The following is a 19,681-nucleotide window of genomic DNA, read 5'->3' as shown; positions in this document are numbered from 1 at the left end:
GTAAGGTACGGCGGAAGTTCAAACAGGAGGACTTGATAAACAAACAAGAGTGCAATGCATTGGTCTACGAGACTTCAGAGAGGGCCAGTCTACTTTCTGATACAGAATGCAGTGATGTGTACTGAACCTATCGCCCGTAATAAAGCGTAGTGTGCTATAATAAACTGCATCCCATGGCTTCAATACAGTTGCAGCTGCATTCATATAGACAATGTAATGTGTGTGTTGTCAGAGACTGGAGAATGGTCTGTTGGAGATGAGCAGTAAGGACTCTGACGTTGCCATTGGAGAGGGACATGACGGACTCTCACTGCTACCTTGCAAGCTCTCAATAAAGGTACTCCTCTCGCTCTTACTGTCTTCCTCATGCTCACTCGCTAAACTTGCCTCCTCTTCTTTCTTTCTCACCCTACATTCTTATGAGTCACATGTTCACCCCAGGTATCCTGAGTTTTATTTTTTAACTGTCAGATTAATTCTTTGTGAAGATTCCTAGCCTTCATGGGCAGTTAACCCTGAGGTCACCTCTATTGCATGCATCATGACTTATGATGACCCCAGTCCTTGTCCCTTCTAAGGCCACATGAGGGTCATTCCATATGATTTCAGTCACTTTCTGACTGCACCCCTTTTGATTTGAACGAAACCTTCCCTACATGTTTGTCCATGGTAGAACCACAAAGATGGTTGAAGGTCCACACATCAGAGAATGTGGACTTGAATGGGAATACACATTGTTTTTGAATTCAACTGTCAGTCTTCCATAGGAAACTTATTGAAATCATAAAAGTATAGATAAAAGAATAGACATTCCCATTCAAGTTGACTGGCGGCCATCTTTCTGGTAGTAATTTAAACTTACATTTAAATATCAGTGGTGTACGAGCTGATAGGCAGAATCTACCGCACACCCAAAACTGATTTGTGACGGTGCTGTAGGCAAAAGACAAAACTGGAGAAACAGGAAAAAGTCTCTGCACACTACCAAATATATTTTAATTATAGCTGAGCAGTGAGTCAAAGGTAATTACAGACACCTGTGGTAATCTAAAGTACCCAAAAGTGCCACTACATGTCATAATATCATATAGAAATACAGGATAGAACAGAGCATGTTATACTGTAGATGCATTTCTACTTGAACAAAACATGTACACAACATTCTTTCTCCAATGGTGTACCAGCTAAATTGCAGTGGTCTGAAGGGATAGGTCCATTCTATGAATTTAGCTTCTATGATTGAAATGACACCCACCCTGTATTCAAGAGAATGCTGTGTTTCAACCAATGATGAGCACAACACAAACACTTCAGACAATGTAAAATAGGGTCTATACTCCAACATATGTGTAAATGAAAAAAAAGATCTGAGTTTACCCGTGTTAAGAGAATTTATGTTAAAGGTTAAGAAATTACTTCATTTTTATAAATAAAAAATAAATACAAATTAAATAAATTACTAAATAGCTTAACAACCCTGTTTGTAAGCTTTCAAATGGTATCAAACTCAACCCTTTATATTTTTCAGTGATAAAGACATGGAAGTCTCATGGTAGGGTGGGGTATGCAAAATGGGTAAATTTTGAGCACCTCTACTCCTGAATGTTTAGGCTTTCAGGTCCAAAACGTCACTTTCTGACCACTTCTAGAATGGGCAAACATGTTCGAAAGGTTTCGTTAAAGGCCCAGTGCAGTCAAACTTGATTTACCTGTGTTTGATGTTTGCACACTGAGGTTGGACTAATATTGTGACATTTTGAAAATTATGATACTGCTATTTTAGTGTAAGAGCTGTTTGAAAAGACTGCCTGAAATTTCTGCCTGTTTTGGTGGGATGGAGTTTTGGCCTGCCTGGTGACATCACCAGGCGGAATATTAGATAATAGACTAATAAGAAAGAGAGTTCCAAACCTCTCTGCCACTAACAGCTAGTTTTCAGTTTCCCCCTCCCTACTCAGACCACTCCCAGACAGTCCTAGCAAAATTCTTGCTTGAAAAATTGCTCTTTGCTAAGAAAAGGGGTAACTTAATTGTTACCTCGAATTGATTTGATATCGAGCTAAAAATGGCTGCATTGGAACTTTACAATCTATTATGCTCTATTATCGGTTGCCATTGCAGTTGTGTGTGTGTTTTCGAATGACTCTCTCTCCCTCTGGATGATAGTGTTATTGGACCCATTTCTGAGAGTTGTTACTCAATAAAAACATGTTCCCCTGTATATTTTGTCTTCTGGCCAAGCAAGACTTGTTTGGAGTGGCAGCGGGGGTTTTGTAATCAGCAGGGGTTCATGTTTAGTGTGAGGGGAAATGCTAGGATATGGTTCCTATATAGAAAAAGTGAGCCTATTATATGCTATACAGGACTGTTTTGTCTGGGACCACCCCTGTAGGCATCTAGCAGTTATGGCTTATTTCTTGGCAGTGATTACTATGCTGTTTTTATCAAAAATCTTGCCCAAGAAATATTAATGGGACATGACTATGTTTCGGAAAGGAGCACAGCTCCTAAATGCTTTGTTGACATTCAGTATTTTTTTGTCTGTTTGTAAAGGTAAAATCAAAATAATTGTGGGAAAAAGGCAAGAGGAATGGGGGCAGAGAGATTGTTCTGCAGTGTTTTCTTCTTATGAAATAGATTCAGAACTCACAATCGCATTGCAAAGGGCATAAACGGTATGGGTGAAACGTTTGAATTGACTTGCAGTAAATCAAGGCCTATGTTGAAGTGTTGTGTTGCGAATGAAAAGTGGGAGATGTGTCATCAGATATTTTGGTCAAATTTGACATGGTTCTGAAATGACACCCAATAGCCTTGTAGTTAATTTGTTGGGAAATAGGGTATACTTTCAGATGCACCCATGCATAACATCTTTAAACACCAGATTGACTGAACAGTTGCTATGGCAGTGGTCACTAACGCAGGTCCTGGAGAGCTACAAGCTAGGTCGTAAAAATATCTCTATCTTCATTCAACCTGTGCAGGGTTGGGTTGGTGACAACTGTTCCATCATAGTATTCTGTTTGGTCAGGTCTTCCAGAGACTAGACGTAGGAGACCTGCTGAAATGTGCAGAAGTGTGTCGGACCTGGAAAGCCATCGCTCAGACCTGCTCACTGTGGAGTCGGGTCAGTATAGCACACACTCACACACACCACAATGACAGGTACTGAAATTACCATAAACATTTAATGTAACATTAACTAATTGTTGTCAGTGATTTAACTCTTATGTCTACAGCATGTTCCACGGTGCTTTCAGGTCTAATATATCCCTTTTTACCTGTTGAGTCCAGATGTGTCCTGTAATGTTTCCTCCAACGTTTGTCTCTGAATGACAGATCAGTTTCTCTGTGGAGAGGGACTGGATCACAGACCGCATCGTGGAACAGATTCTACAGAAGTACCGGCCATTTGTAGTTCACCTTAACATGCGTGGCTGCACCTCTCTACAGTGGCCAAGCTTCAAATGTATCAGTGAGTACTAGCATACACACACACACAGACATACACACACACGCATGGGTGTAAAGATTACATACCTGCATGGAAGCGTATGCACACACACTAACACACATACAATAAAAATGCACAATTACGTAAATGTGATTGTGTTTCATTTCCCAGCTACATGTACATTCAAATGACTCTACCAATATAACATTTCTGTCATCTCTAAATCATCTGATTGAGACCACACTGACAAAGCAGGAACAACAATATTAAAACAAAGTTAGTTTCACCATCTGATACAGACTAAATTTAAATTATCTATAAAATAAGACTAAAAAGTATTTAAAGAGCCACTGAACACACTGATTGGCACATGTGTTTTTCTGTTGCTCATTAGAAAAACAGAATTTCAGTCTTGGAGGTGTTTCCAGCCCGATTCCGTGTTTGGTTAATTATGTTATTCCACCAACCCCTATTTCACTTCTTCAAAATCCCCAGAATGAATGTAAGATAACTCTCAAAAATCTGAAAATAATTTAGATGTTTTTGCCGAGGATGTTTTAGTTGCGCAATTTTACATCTACAGTTGAAGTCGGAAGTTTGCATACACTTAGATTGGAGTCATAAAAAAATATATATATATATAACTGTTTGGCCATAATGACTATCGTTATGTTTGGAGGAAAAATGGGGAGGCTTGCAAGCCGGGGCTGCTTTGCTGCAGGAGGGACTGGTTCACTTCACAAAATAGATGGCATCATGAGGCATTAAAACTATATGGATATATTGAAGCAACATCTCAAGACATCAGTCAGAAAATTAAAGCTTGGTCGCAAATGGGTCTTCCAAATGAACAATTACCCAAAGCATACTTTCAAGTTGTGGCAAAATGGCTTAAGGACAACAAAGTCAAGGTATTGGAGTGGCCATCACAAAGCCCTGACCTCAATCCCATAGAAAATGTGTGGGCAGAACTGAAAAAGTGTGTGCGAGCAAGGAGGATTATAAACCTGATTCAGTTACACCAGCTCTGTCAGGAGGAATGGGCCAAAATTCACCCAACTTATTGTGGGAAGCTTGTGGAAGGCTACCCAAAACATTTCACACAAGTTAAACAATTTAAAGGCAATGCTACCAAATACTAATTGAGTGTATGTAATCTTCTGACCCACTGGGAATGTGATGAAAGAAATAAATAATTCTCTACTATTATTCTGACATTTCACATTCTTAAAATAAAGTGGTGATCCTAACTGACCTAAGACAGGGACTTTTTACTAGGATTAAATGTCAGGAATTGTGAAAAACTGAGTTTAAATGTATTTGGCTAAGGTGTATGTAAACTTCCAACTGTAACTAAGGTGTTTGGTGCAGTATTTCTCAAGTAAAACAATGCAGGACATGTTGTCTTATGTAAACAGTCGGCACTGCTGAGCAGGTCTGTCTATTATATTGGATAGAGAGCAATCACCACAGTTGTTCACCCCATGTTAGTAGACAAATGGACATTGTCAAATCAAAACCCAAACTAACTTTACCTGTTATAACGCTTGGATTTCCTAAACTCCGTTTTCGACAAGACTTTATGACCAAAATGTTCCTATTTACACTTTGTAGTCACGTTTGACACTAGAATAACTGTTTCTGATTCATATCAATGTAATTTTCAAAGGGATTCATTGCTTTTTAAAGGCAGTCGCTCTTTAAAGATGTTTAAGATGTCAGTCATTCCATCCTTCGGTGGTTGTTTAATTCAATCTAGTGATACAGTATTTCGGCAGTCCTTTCAGATGTGCCGGCTCCACCTCCTCCTCCTCTAGCTCCCCCTGCAACACCATAGCAGTGTTCCACAACTCCGGATCTGTCTGGCCGTAATCTTTCGGGCCGTATTGTGTCTGATTGTGTTCTGTCTGGCCGCAGGCTCTGTTGTAGGAGTGGACGTAGTCCTCCACACTCTTTCCTCCAAGCTTGGAAGGGGGGTGGCACAGCAGGCCAGAGTGGGTCACCCCTGGGTGCAGACGTAGCCAGTACACCAGGTAGTGGATGCTGGAATGTTGATTTATTTATTTCATGGTTTATTTACGAGAGACGGGGGATTTTGAAACATTGACACATTGAATGGTCAAATGCAATGTACCCATAATGGGTTAGTATTTACAGTGCCTTGCGAAAGTATTCGGCCCCCTTGAACTTTGCGACCTTTTGCCACATTTCAGGTTTCAAACATAAAGATATAAAACTGTATTTTTTTGTGAAGAATCAACAACAAGTGGGACACAATCATGAAGTGGAACGACATTTATTGGATATTTCAAACTTTTTTAACAAATCAAAAACTGAAAAATTGGGCGTGCAAAATTATTCAGCCCCTTTACTTTCAGTGCAGCAAACTCTCCAGAAGTTCAGTGAGGATCTCTGAATGATCCAATGTTGACCTAAATGACTAATGATGATAAATACAATCCACCTGTGTGTAATCAAGTCTCCGTATAAATGCACCTGCACTGTGATAGTCTCAGAGGTCCGTTAAAAGCGCAGAGAGCATCATGAAGAACAAGGAACACACCAGGCAGGTCCAAGATACTGTTGTGAAGAAGTTTAAAGCCGGATTTGGATACAAAAAGATTTCCCAAGCTTTAAACATCCCAAGGAGCACTGTGCAAGCGATAATATTGAAATGGAAGGAGTATCAGACCACTGCAAATCTACCAAGACCTGGCCGTCCCTCTAAACTTTCAGCTCATACAAGGAGAAGACTGATCAGAGATGCAGCCAAGAGGCCCATGATCACTCTGGATGAACTGCAGAGATCTACAGCTGAGGTGGGAGACTCTGTCCATAGGACAACAATCAGTTGTATATTGCACAAATCTGGCCTTTATGGAAGAGTGGCAAGAAGAAAGCCATTTCTTAAAGATATCCATAAAAAGTGTCGTTTAAAGTTTGCCACAAGCCACCTGGGAGACACACCAAACATGTGGAAGAAGGTGCTCTGGTCAGATGAAACCAAAATTGAACTTTTCGGCAACAATGCAAAACGTTATGTTTGGCGTAAAAGCAACACAGCTCATCACCCTGAACACACCATCCCCACTGTCAAACATGGTGGTGGTAGCATCATGGTTTGGGCCTGCTTTTCTTCAGCAGGGACAGGGAAGATGGTTAAAATTGATGGGAAGATGGATGGAGCCAAATACAGGACCATTCTGGAAGAAAACCTGATGGAGTCTGCAAAAGACCTGAGACTGGGACGGAGATTTGTCTTCCAACAAGACAATGATCCAAAACATAAAGCAAAATCTACAATGGAATGGTTCAAAAATAAACATATCCAGGTGTTAGAATGGCCAAGTCAAAGTCCAGACCTGAATCCAATCGAGAATCTGTGGAAAGAACTGAAAACTGCTGTTCACAAATGCTCTCCATCCAACCTCACTGAGCTCGAGCTGTTTTGCAAGGAGGAATGGGAAAAAATGTCAGTCTCTCGATGTGCAAAACAGATAGACATACCCCAAGTGACTTACAGCTGTAATCGGAGCAAAAGGTAGCGCTACAAAGTATTAACTTAAGGGGGCTGAATAATTTTGCACGCCCAATTTTTCAGTTTTTGATTTGTTAAAAAAGTTTGAAATATCCAATAAATGTCGTTCCAATTCATGATTGTGTCCCACTTGTTGTTGATTCTTCACAAAAAAATACAGTTTTATATCTTTATGTTTGAAGCCTGAAATGTGGCAAAATGTCGCAAAGTTCAAGGGGGCCGAATACTTTCGCAAGGCACTGTAGCTAATGTTAATAGTAGTACTACCCACCTGTAGTTACAGACCCAGGGGTTTCCCCCCAGCCTTAGCAGGGACAGGAAATAGAGATATTCTAGAACGCCATAGTTGAAGAAGTGCAGGCTGTTGTTGAACTGGTCAAACTCACGGAGGCCAGACGGGCTGAGGGAGAGGAAATCATTTTTATCATCAATAGTAAGGTCAAATGAATAATTTCTTCCCTTTTTAAGTACTTCTAAAGCTGTACTGTGGATGAGCATTATACAATTAGCCTATTCTAACATTCAATTGAAACTACCTGAATGCCTTGATGCCTATCTGTCTGCTTTATATAGCAAGCCACGGCCATGTGACTCACTGTCTGCAGTAGCACACCATTTTCGTGAACGGGGGGTGTGTGTCTGTATACACTCAGTGGCCAGTTTATTAGAGTGAGAGTGGGGGAAGAGAGTTGATGTCTCTAGCTCTGTCGAGTGGCGCAGCGGTCTAATGCACTGCATTTCAGTGCAAGAGACGTCACTACAGTCCCGGGTTCAAATCTAGGCTGTATAACATCTGGTCCCATAAGGCAGCGCACAATTGGCCCAGTGTCATCCAGGTTTGGCCGGGGTAGGTTGTTATTGTAAATAAGATTTTTTTCTTAACTGACTTGCCAAGTTAAATAAAGGTTAAATGTTTTAAAAAACTGAAAAGACTCCTCGGAGGAATGGGGGTTTGTCATTCCGTTGGCGTGACGTGGCCTATGAGATTAAAAAAACATATCTGTCACACAAACTCACATGTACACACACTTACTCGTGTTTTAGTTCTAACCTGCTTGCCAACTAAGTAAATTGATGTAATTATGGTAATCCATATCTGAAGGGAATTTTCAGAGAAACACAAACATGAGGCTGGACAAAAACATGCTCAGAGACATAAACCTTTAATAACCCTCTACAGTCTAAGCCCTGTCTAAGCCGGGGGAGGGGTGGGAGGGTTATATGAAATTGTTCTAAGAAGGTTGTACCTTTGTATCCCTCTCTTTCCCAGGTGAATGCAGAAACCTACAGGAGCTGAACCTTTCAGAGTGTTTCAACATTAAAGTGAGTAATGGCCAGGTCTACTCATGGGTACAAACTACCCTCTTGTCTTATATATTAATAGTACATTTGAATATATTAATAGTACATTTGAATAGAAAACAATCTGAAGTTTCTAAAACTGTTTGAATGATGTCTGAGTATAACAGAACTCATATGGCAGGCAAAAACCTGAGAAAAAAATCCAAACAGGAAGTGGGAAATCTGAGGTTTGTAGTTTTTGAACTCAGCCCTATCGAATACACAGTGGGATATTGGTTATGTTGCACTTCCTAAGGCTTCCACTAGATGCCAACCGTCTTTAGAAACTTGAATGAGGCTTCTACTGTGATGTGGGGCCGGATGAGAGCTATTCGAGTCAGTGGTCTGGCAGAGAGCCAGGTCCTGGTCATGCGCATTTCACATGAGAGCGACCTGCGTTCCATGGCTTTTCTACAGACAATGGAATTCTCCGGTTGGAACGTTATTGAAGATTTATGATAAAAACACCCTAAAGATTGATTCTATACTTAGTATGAAATGTTTCTACAACCTGTAATATAACTTTTTGAACTTTTCGTCCGACGTTCAGCTGGACCTGCACGAGCGTTTGGATTTGTGTACTAAACGCCCTAACAAAAGTAGCTACTTGGACATAAATAATGGACATTATCGAACAAAACAAACATTTGTTGTGGAACTAGGATTCCTGGGAGTGCATTCTGATGAAGATCATCAAAGGTAAGGGAATATTTATAATGTTATTTCTGATTTCTGTTGACTCCCAACATGACGGATACATATTTTTTTCTGAGCGTCGTTCTCAGATTATTGCATGGTTTGCTTTTTCCATAAAGCTTTTTTGAAATCTGACACAGCGATTGCATTCAGGAGAGGTATATCTATAATTCCATGTGTAACGCTTGTATTTTCAACAACATTTATGATGAGTATTTCTGTAAAATTGATGTGGCTATGCAAAATCACTGGATGGTTTTGGAACTACTGAACATAACGCGCCAATGTAAACTCTGATTTTATTTATATAAACATGAACTTTATCAAACAAAACATACATGTATTGTGTAACATGAAGTCCTATGAGTGTCATCTGATGAAGATCATCAAAGGTTAGTGATTCATTTTATCTCTTGTGCTTTTTGTGACTCCTATCTTTGGCTGGAAAAACGACTGTTTTCCTGTGGCTTGGTGGTGACCTAACATAATCGTTTGTGGTGCTTTCGCTGTAAAGCCTATTTGAAATCGGACACTGTGGTGGGATTAACAACAAAATTACCTTAAAAACGGTACAAGATACATGTATGTTTGAGGAATTTTAATTATGAGATTTCTGTTGTTTTGAATTTGGCGCCCTGCAGTTTCACTGGCTGTTGTCATATTGATCCCGTTAATGGAATTGCAGCCCTAAGACGTTTTAAAGTGAGTAATGGCCAGGTCTACTCACAGGTACAAACTACCCTCTTATCTTATCTTCCAGAAGTGAAATAAAACCCAACTGTAGAACAGAAGGAAAAAATTCACCAAATCTCCCTTTCATCTTTAGTTGATATGCTTTTCATTAATTCTCTCCATAGCAGTGATGGAATGACACTGTTCTGAAGTTCATCACCACTCATAAAGAGAGTTGAAGTCAGATTATGAAATCAGGGCTCAGGTGGAGGGTGCAGTTGCTTCTCGTATATTGTGATTTACAGTTACGATTCATCTCTACTGATTACACAACATTCTTTAAATAACAAAATGCCTATTATAATAATAATAATAATAATAATATTAAAATTTTCTACATTAAACATTTTGTCAACATACAGTGCCTTCACTTCAGAAAGTATTCACACCTTTTGACTTTTTCCACATTTTGTGTTACAGCCTGCATTTAAAATGTATTAAATTGAGATGTTGTGTCACTGGCCTACACACAATACCCCATAATTTCAAAGTGCAATTGTTTTTAGAAATTGACAAATTAATACAAAATATAAAGCTGAAATGTCTTGAGTTAATAAGTATTCAACCCCTTTGTTATGGCAGTGGTGTGTATTCATGGGTACCAAGGGAAGCCACGCTTCCCCAAATATTTGACCAATAAATACCAACAATTGTATAATCACTTATGTTTCTGTGTTTTCATAATTTTCCATCAATTCGCAAGTGGCTGAATTTCACTGGAGAAATCATCCGAGCGAGGTAAACAGCGCCCCTCTCTCTCAGTATGTGTAGCCCATGTGTCTGATGCTGGGCTAAAAGAGTATGACATATTGTGGCCGTAGCGTTTGATTCATGCCAGCAAGCATTTGGCTTCCCTTGATAAACAAATTATAAAATGATTAGCCAATCGGAGCGGCAGGGTAGCCTAGTGGTTAGAGCGTTGAACTAGTAACCCAAAGGTTGCGAGTTCAAACCCCCGAGCTGACAAGGTACAAATCTGTCGTTCTGCCCCTGAACAGGCAGTTAACCCACTGTTCCTAGGCCGTCATTGAAAATAAGAATTTGTTCTTAACTGACTTGCCTGGTTAAATAAAGGTAAAATAAATAAAAAAAGAATTGAGCTAAGCTCAACTGTGGGTTGTCCTGGTGCTGCAAAACGCCCCCAAGTGAGGCCAGTTTGGATTTGGCTTCACACCAATCAAATCACATCCTAAGCAAAACATAATTTTAGTTTCTGGTCTGTTTGTGTTGATGTCCTGCAATAACTAGCTTGCTAAATTGTCCCTTTCCTAAGCCATGGATGGAGATGGGGATTTGGACTTGTGATTTTGACTTAATTCTCTGGACAGGCCAATGATTATGACAGCAATTCTGATCTAACCATAAATGAATATGGTGTGCCACTGGCCTGAGACGATTGAAGTTCAATATGTAGCCTGGCCATTTTAGACTCACGTTAATTAGCTAGCTAACTTACCTGGTGCATTGTTTACATTTACATTTAAGTCATTTAGCAGACGCTCTTATCCAGAGCGACTTACAAATTGGTGCATTCACCTTATGACCTCCAGTGGAACAGTAGTGCATCTAAATCTTTTCAGGGGGAGGGGGGGTGAGAGGGATTACTTTATCCATTGTTGCCCATGCTAGGAAGTTAGGCTATCAAGGATTTTAGCGAGGTAGCCTATGACAACAAAACTAAAAGCGTACTGTATGACAGAGCCATAGACCGTTTTGCCAACATGAAAGAGAGGAGGATGGCATTGCCGTTCAACTAGTCTACAAGTAAGGTGAGTCAAAAAAGAATAATACTTGTGCACCCACCGCCCACACACACACACACACACTCACTCACACACACACACACACACACACACATAAATCAGTACCATGGCCAGCCACATGATATTTAGCAACATTGATTGGACAAAATAGTTTTTGGTATCTTCAAGTTTGTTTTCAGTGTATTCAACTAAGCATATATAGCCTTGTTCCAAAGGCTAGGCCATATATATAGTATATAAGAAGGCATACAATAAGTTTTGTATTGATTCCTATGACAACTTGGATGAAAAATTACTGAGGATAATAGCAGACGATATTGCCACTCCTATTTGCCATATCTTCAATCAGAGCCTACTAGAAAGTGTGTGACCTCGGGCTTGGAGGGAAGCTCAAGTCATGCCGTTACCCAAGAATAATAAAAGGTCTCTTTACTGGCTCAAATAGCCGACCAATCAGCCTGTTACCAACCCTTCGTAAACTTTAGGAAAAAATTGTGTTTGACCAGATAATACTATTTTACAATAAACAAATTGACAACAGACTTTCAGTACGCTTACAGGGAAGAACATTCAACAAGCACAGCACTTACACAAATGACTGATGATTGGCTGAGAGAAATTGATGATAAAAAAGATTGTGGGAGCTGTTTTTTTAGACTTCATTGGGGCTTTTGACATTATTGATCGTAGTCTGCTGCTGGAAAAACATATATGTTATTGCTTTACAACCCCTGCTATATGGTGGATAAAGAGTTACCTGTCTAATAAAACACAGAGGGTGTTCTTTAATGGAAGCCTGGACCAACATAATCCAGGTAGAATCAGGAATTCTCCAGAGCAGATGTCTAGGCCTACCACTGTTGTGTCGTCTGCAAACCTAATGATTGTGTTGGAGTCGTGCCTGGCCATGCAGTCGTGGGTGAACAGGGAGTACAGGAGGGGACTGAGCACGCACCCCTGGGGATCTCCAGTGTTGAACATTTAGCAAGTTGTGACTAACCTGCTTGGATTTTAAATTGTCATGGTCAAAACACGTTGATACAACAGTAGCTAAGATAGGGATAAGTCTTCTATAATAAATAGCTGCTCTGCCTTAACAACACTATCAACAAGGCATCTTAATCTTTTATTTTTATTGGCCAGTCTGAGATATGGCTTTTCCTTTGCAACTCTGCCTAGAAGGCCAGCATCCCGGAGTCGCCTCTTCACTGTTGACGTTGAGACTGGTGTTTTGCAGGTACTATTTAATGAAGCTGCCAGTTGAGGCCTTGTGAGGCGTCTGTTTCTCAAACTAATGTACTTGTCCTCCTGCTCAATTGTGCACCGGGGCCTCCCACTCCTCTTTCTATTCTGGTTAGAGACAGTTTGCTCTCTTCTGTGAAGGGAGTAGTACACAGCGTTGTACGAGATTTTCAGAACAAGAATTGATTGACGAGTTTCAGACTAAAGTTATTTGTTTCTGGCCATTTTGAGCCTGAAATCAAACCCACAAATGCTGATGCTCAAGATACTCAACTAGTCTAAAGAAGGCCAGTTTTATTGCTTCTTTAATTAGAACAGTTTTCAGCTGTGCTAACATACTTGCAAAATGGTTTTCTAATGATCAGTTAGCCTTTTAAAATGATAAAATGATACACTTGGATTAGTTAACACAATGTGCCATTGGAACACAGGAGTGGTGGTTGCTGATAAGGGGGCTCTGTACGCCTATGTAGATATTCCATTAAAAATCAGCCGTTTCCAGCTACAATAGTCATTTACAACATTAACAATATCTACACTGCATTTCTGATCATATTGATATTATTTTAATGGTAAACAAAATTGCTTTTCTTTCAAAAACATGGACATTTCTAAGTGAACCCAAACTTTTGAACTATCGTGTATATAAATTAGATATTTCATTTTCAATAAATGTGAAAACAATTCTGAAAACATGTTTTCCCTTTTGTCATTATGGAGTATTGCGTGTATATTGGTGAGATAAAAATATATATATTTAATCAGGCTGTAATACAACAAAATGTGGAATAAGTCAAGGGGTACCAGGCTCATCTAGGTGGTTGCAGTTGTTGGGGATTTTCTTTACATGCCTTTGGCCACAGCTGAGTACCATGAAAAATATATTGTTTGTTTAGTGGTCTTGTTTGTTTTTAGATGAGATTGGATAACACTGTCGATGAGACGTATAAAGAACTCTTGAGGGCTCATTTGTAATGTGCTATGAGCTGTTATGCATGCTTATATAGTCATATAATGCTATAATATGTGTGATATGTGATAGGACCAGAGGCACTATAAATGTAAATACAGAGATGGTATGAATAAAATGTAACCTTGTGTTGTCCTTCACCAGGATGAGATGGTGTGTATGATTCTAGAAGGCTGCCCCACTCTGCTCTACCTGAACCTGTCCTTCTCATATGTGGCCAATGGGACTCTCAGAGAGCTCTCCAGGTAAACACCCATAGACCACAGCTACTCCAGTGATGGAAAATGTTTCCCATTTCATTAGAACACAAGGTAGAACACGACCGGTATAATGTCTATTGCTCGTGTTTCTTGGCCTAAGCAAGTCTCTTCTTCTTATTGGTGTCCTGTGGTTTCTTTGCAACAATTTGACCATGAAGGCCTGATTAACACAGTCTCTGAACAGTTGATGTTGAGATGTATCTGTTACTTGAACTCTGTGAAGCACTTATTTGGGCTGCAGTTGTTTCATGTCCCAAACACCTGTTGGGTTAATGTCAGTTGCTGCTTTTACCACCTCTTGTCAGCAAAGCCATTATAAGGTCCTGTTATTGTTCCCTCTGTGCTGAAGTACCCATTGGCCCAAGCAGACAGAGCCTGTACTGTGTCTATCTCTGTCTTTGCCTGTCTGTCTGTCTCTTTCATTCTGTCTCTCTCTAATTCTCTTGCTCTCTCACTCTCTCATCTCCTAATCTTAACCATTTGGGTCTCTCTCTCATCTCCTAATCTTAACCATTTGGGTCTCTATTTCATCTTCTCTGGATAAGAGCGTCTGCTAAATGACTTAAATGTAAATGTAAACCATTTGGGTCTCTCTCTCTCATATCCTAGTCTAAACCATTTGGGTCTCTCTCTCTCTCATCTCCTAGTCTAAACCATTTGGGTCTCTCTCTCTCATCTCCTAGTCTAAACCATTTGGGTCTCTCTCTCTCATCTCCTAGTCTAAACCATTTGGGTCTCTCTCTCTCATCTCCTAGTCTAAACCATTTGGGTCTCTCATCTCCTAATCTAAACCATTTGGGTCTCTCATCTCCTAATCTAAACCATTTGGGTCTCTCATCTCCTAATCTAGACCATTTGGGTCTCTCATCTCCTAATCTAGACCATTTGGGTCTCTCATCTCCTAATCTAGACCATTTGGGTCTCTCATCTCCTAATCTAGACCATTTGGGTCTCTCATCTCCTAATCTAAACCAATTGGGTCTCTCCCCCTCTCTCTTTTTCTCTCTTCTGAATGGAAAATAGTCACTTAAATCCCAGGCCACAGCTATTACTCATGTCATAATGTCATAAGGATTACCCAACACTGTTATCCCAGTGATGTAGTGGAATGATGTGGCACGATGAAACAGAAATACTGAGAGGAACAGAGAGAGAAACAGATTGAGAAATAGAGAAACTAAATGTTTGCGTGAGCGCATGCAGGACCTTGACCATGTTTATTTGTATCCTTTGTATCCAAAGAATGTTACACCTGAAAGCAATTCCATAGGCTCAGTTTTCTTTTAAAACTTTGTAGCTTATAGACTAGAAATCACTGGAACCTAGCAGTGTGAAAATGCTTCACAGACCTGGCTGAGAATTAACCTGGAGAAATAGTCTTATTTCAGTTCAATTGCAAAGACTTTCAACCCTCAGCTGCTGCTGTCAACACATTCCTACACGCCATTCTCTCTTTATGGCAGTTCCCTTCTCTCCTCCTCTCTGTCTCTTTGTCCACCCTTCATCTCTGCTGTTCTTGTGGGATTTCTCTTGATTAACAATGTCTAAACTTAGGTTTCGAAAGAAAATATTCTCCCAATCAGATGCCACAGTCAATTGACAACTCTGCCAACCTCACGTCTCACCAACCCTCTCAACCCCTTTCCTGACATCCTACCTTGGTCGTTCAACTGCTGCAACCCGGCCAGATGTCAAATAATCATTCATATCCTCACTATCCAACCTTCACAAACTGAAGATTGTGAGAAGACTTGAACTAGTGAAATCAGGCAGATAACAGACTGCAGGTGCACATTGGCTTTAGAAATACTAGTATTACTTTTCCAATACAAATCATGGAACTTTAGAGGTGCCTTAAGCACATCCAGTATGGATATGAGGCTAATACACAGCCAGTTGTTGCCCAGTACTGCTCACATATTGATCTTAAACCCCCCCCCCTGTCTGTCCAGGAGCTGTCTGAACCTGCAATTCCTGAGTTTAGCATGCTGCCGTAGGTTCACTGATAAAGGCTTACAGTACCTGGCCTCAGGGAAGGGCTGCCACAAGCTCATCCACCTTGACCTCTCTGGCTGCACTCAGGTCAGTTCCTATGGTCCTCTCTGATCTGTATGTCTCCTCTTCTATCTGCTTCAACTATATCCAGATCGGTTTGTGTGCTCCTCTCTTCTCCAACATGTCTGTGTCCTCTGCTACCCTGCTGTACTGAAGTTAGTTCGCGTGCTCCTCTCATTTACAAGTCTGTAGGTTGATACTGGGATTTGAGAGAGGTTCTCTCTCTCTGACTCTGAGAGAAGGTGGCTACAGCTAACACACTGGTTTTAGATTGCAACAGTCACCAGAGCCAGCGTTGGTCTACCTCCCAGCTGGTTGAGTGTTTGTACTCTGCAGAGAGAGAGAGAGAATGGTCACACTGCCCACAAAATGAGGTGGATACTGAGCTGCACTTCCTAACCAATGTATGACCATATTAGAGACACATATTTCCCTCAGATTACACAGATCCACAAAGAATTTGAAAACAAACCCAATTTTGATAAACTCCCATATCTACTGGGTGAAATACCAGTGTGCCATCACAGCAGCAATATTTGTGACCTGTTGCCACAAGAAAAGGGCAACCAGTGAAGAACAAACACCATTGTAAATACAACAATTTATGCTTATTTATTTTCCCTTGTGTACTTTAAACATTTGTACATTGTTACACTGTATATATACATAATGACATTTGTAATGTCTTTATTGTTTTAAAATGTTTACTGTTCATTTTTATTGTTTATTTCACTTTTGTATATTATCTACCTCACTTGCTTTGGCAATGTTAACACGTTTCCCATGCCAATAAAGCCCATTGAATTGAGAGAGAGAAAGAGAGAGAGAGAGACTGCAGCCAACCTGTTTGTTTTAAATTAAAGTGTACACACTGGCCCTCTCCATCTTTCTCTCACCCACCTACTCTCTAATGTTGTTATGCAGGTGAGTGAGGACCCAACAGCGATTCAACAGAAACAGTCTTTTAATGTCCAAACAGGGAAAACATAAATCCTCAATCTTTACAGGAGATGTCCAAACAGGGAAAACATAAATCCTCTATCTTTGCAGGAGAGTCCTCCTTCTAGTAGTAGAGGAGAATTGCAGGGCTAGCGGCAACAGACTGCAGGTCCCTCTGGGTAGGCGCGGGCCGTAGAGGACAGAGACACCTGCTCACACGCAGCATCTGATGAAGAGGCAGATTACGACAGGACTGGACAAGGGCAAAGCAAACAAGAATCCGACAAGGACAGAAGCAGAAAGAGAGAGAAATAGAGACTTAATCAGAGGGCAAAAGAGGAGACAGGTGTGAGAGAGTAAACGAGGTCGTTAGGAGAATGGGGAACAGCTGGGAGCAGGAACGGAACGATAGAGAGAGAGAGAGATAGTAACCTAATACGACCAGCAGGGGGAAACGAAGAGAAGAGAAAGCACAGGGACAAGACATAACATGACAAATGTACTCTGTGTGTGGTGTTTTGTCCCAGCAGATCTCAGTGGAAGGTTTCAGGTACATAGCAGCGGGCTGCCCTCTGCTCCAGCAGATAGTCTTCAATGACATGCCTACTCTGTCAGACAACTGTGTGCTGGTACGTATGGAGCTACCAGACAACTCATTTAGGCTCTGGACAAAATGATTGGGAGTAAGACCATATTTTTAACCTCCATTGGCTACCTGTCATTAATGAGTGAATGGACCTCTGCCTGTCACTTAGTCTGGTTTCTTCCAATAGGAGCTGGCCTCTAAGTGTCACTCTCTGTCTGCCATCTCCCTATGGGACACGCCCCATCTCTCAGACTCCGCCTTCAAAGCCATCGCTGAGGTGGCCAACCTCTCCAAGTTCAGTGTTGATGGTGAGTGTGTGTGCCTGAGTTGTGTCATGTTCCATGTCTATCTATTAGTGTTCTTTATTTGTCTTGGCAACAATCATTGTGGTGAGTCTTGTTCCCAGGGTGACGTCTACAGGAGCTCTGATCGGGTAACTGAGTGAGGCGCTAGGCCTCATTTCATGTGATTGGTCTGTGACATCAAACCATGATGCAGCAGCCAGCAGGTCATGTAGTTGGTCAACCCTGAAACTTTTGCTATCCTCTAACTCTTGGCCTTATACAGTGCTGTATCTGGCACAAGTCACTGTTAAGTGATTAGCCAATCATTATAGCTCTTCAGCCAAAGGAGATGGTCAGTTTGTTTCTGAGGATGTGATTAGTCATGACAAATGGTTCAGGGGCAGTATCAACACACACACTTTGTTTGTTATGGTGCGTGTTATTACAGTTGTCCGTGTTTTTGTAGGTAACCGTCGTATGTCAGACATCAGTTGGAGGGCTCTGTGTCGTAGCTCTCCAGGCCTTACGAGACTCCATGCTGCTGACTGCCCTAGAATGACTGACTCCAGCCTAAAGTCTATGGGCGCCCTCAAAAACCTGGTCTACCTCAACATCTCACACTGTAGCAGGTGTGTGTGTGCGCGTGTGTTTTGTCTCTCTACGTTAGATGATATCGGGCTGTGCTACCTGACTGCTTGTGTGTGTGCGCTCGTGTGTGTTCGTAGGGTGAGTGACATGGGGCTGCGGTACCTGACTGAGGGGCCTTCTGCCTCTAAACTGCGGGAGCTGAATCTGAGCAACTGCAGCCGTATCAACGACTTAGCTATCATGAGGGTGGCTCAAAAGTAAGGTCATATAAAAACTCACACACACGCATATATTACACACAAGTACTGTACACACTGACAGACTGGCGTGGTGTGTGTGTGTGTGTGTGTGTGTGTGTACAGGTGCAGTAAGCTGAACCACCTGAGTGTGTCTTACTGTGATAACCTGTCTAATTCTGGTCTGGAGTGGCTCAGTAGCTGTTCCTCTCTCCTCTCTCTGGACATCAGTGGCTGCAACATCATGGACCAGGTAATGCTCCCATACGTTGCCGTGTAGGTGTGTCGTATTACAGTTAGCTATCTAAAACACTCCAACAACACAACTTGTGTTTTCAGGGGTTGATTGCTCTAGGTGGGAACCCTGGCCTGAAGAAGCTGGTTGCCTCTGAGTGTGTCTGGATCACTGACATTGGCATAGAGGTACTGTTTACTTTGTGTTCTGCAGTCTGCACAGTACCTTTTGACTGTCTGTGACACCTCATTGAAAGAGTGTTAAAGGAATTCACTTCTTAAAGTAACCCTCCTCCTCTTCTCTCTCCTGTTCTCCCTGTGAAAGCAGAAGTTCTGCAGGCAGGCGAGAGGTCTGGAGTATATTGACGTGTCTCACTGTGTAGCTCTATCTGACCAGGCCATCAAGGCTCTGTCCTTCTACTGCAGGACTATAGTCACGTTACGCATGCCTGGCTGCCCAAAGGTATTCACACACACACAAACAAACAATATTACCAAAATATCTTGCCTATTGTCTATGCACTTCCCCTATCAGATGACAGACCTGGCGGTACAGTACCTGACAGTAGGGCGTCACTTCCTGAGAGAGCTGGACGTGAGTGGCTGTGTTCTGCTGACTGATCGCACACCACGCTTCCTACAGACAGGCTGCCCACAGCTCAACACCATCAACATGGTCTACTGCAGGGGAATATCCAAGTAAGACATGAATACACACACTTCAACTGAAATGAAATGTCTAGAAACTAAAGATGTAACACTG

General features: G+C 41.3%; 1 protein-coding gene across 1 annotated transcript in view; it reads left to right on the top strand.

The window, feature by feature from the left end:
* The window catches only part of fbxl13 (F-box and leucine-rich repeat protein 13), a 29,030-nt gene that overhangs the window by 8,713 nt on the left and 636 nt on the right, over positions 1-19,681 (top strand). Inside the window, exons 7-20 of the mRNA XM_029668926.2 lie at positions 233-337; positions 3,032-3,127; positions 3,340-3,475; positions 8,263-8,315; positions 13,881-13,981; positions 15,949-16,078; positions 17,521-17,619; positions 17,764-17,884; positions 18,327-18,489; positions 18,586-18,705; positions 18,811-18,937; positions 19,024-19,107; positions 19,247-19,381; positions 19,454-19,617. Of these exons, the coding sequence (XP_029524786.2) occupies positions 233-337; positions 3,032-3,127; positions 3,340-3,475; positions 8,263-8,315; positions 13,881-13,981; positions 15,949-16,078; positions 17,521-17,619; positions 17,764-17,884; positions 18,327-18,489; positions 18,586-18,705; positions 18,811-18,937; positions 19,024-19,107; positions 19,247-19,381; positions 19,454-19,617 (1,634 nt within the window). The remainder of the gene's footprint in view (positions 1-232; positions 338-3,031; positions 3,128-3,339; positions 3,476-8,262; positions 8,316-13,880; positions 13,982-15,948; positions 16,079-17,520; positions 17,620-17,763; positions 17,885-18,326; positions 18,490-18,585; positions 18,706-18,810; positions 18,938-19,023; positions 19,108-19,246; positions 19,382-19,453; positions 19,618-19,681) is intronic.

The sequence above is a fragment of the Oncorhynchus nerka genome, linkage group LG9a, assembly GCF_034236695.1.
Source record: "Oncorhynchus nerka isolate Pitt River linkage group LG9a, Oner_Uvic_2.0, whole genome shotgun sequence".
NCBI lineage: Eukaryota > Metazoa > Chordata > Actinopteri > Salmoniformes > Salmonidae > Oncorhynchus > Oncorhynchus nerka.
Note: the sequence above shows the minus strand (reverse complement) of the source record. Positions and strands in the feature narration are given on the sequence as shown.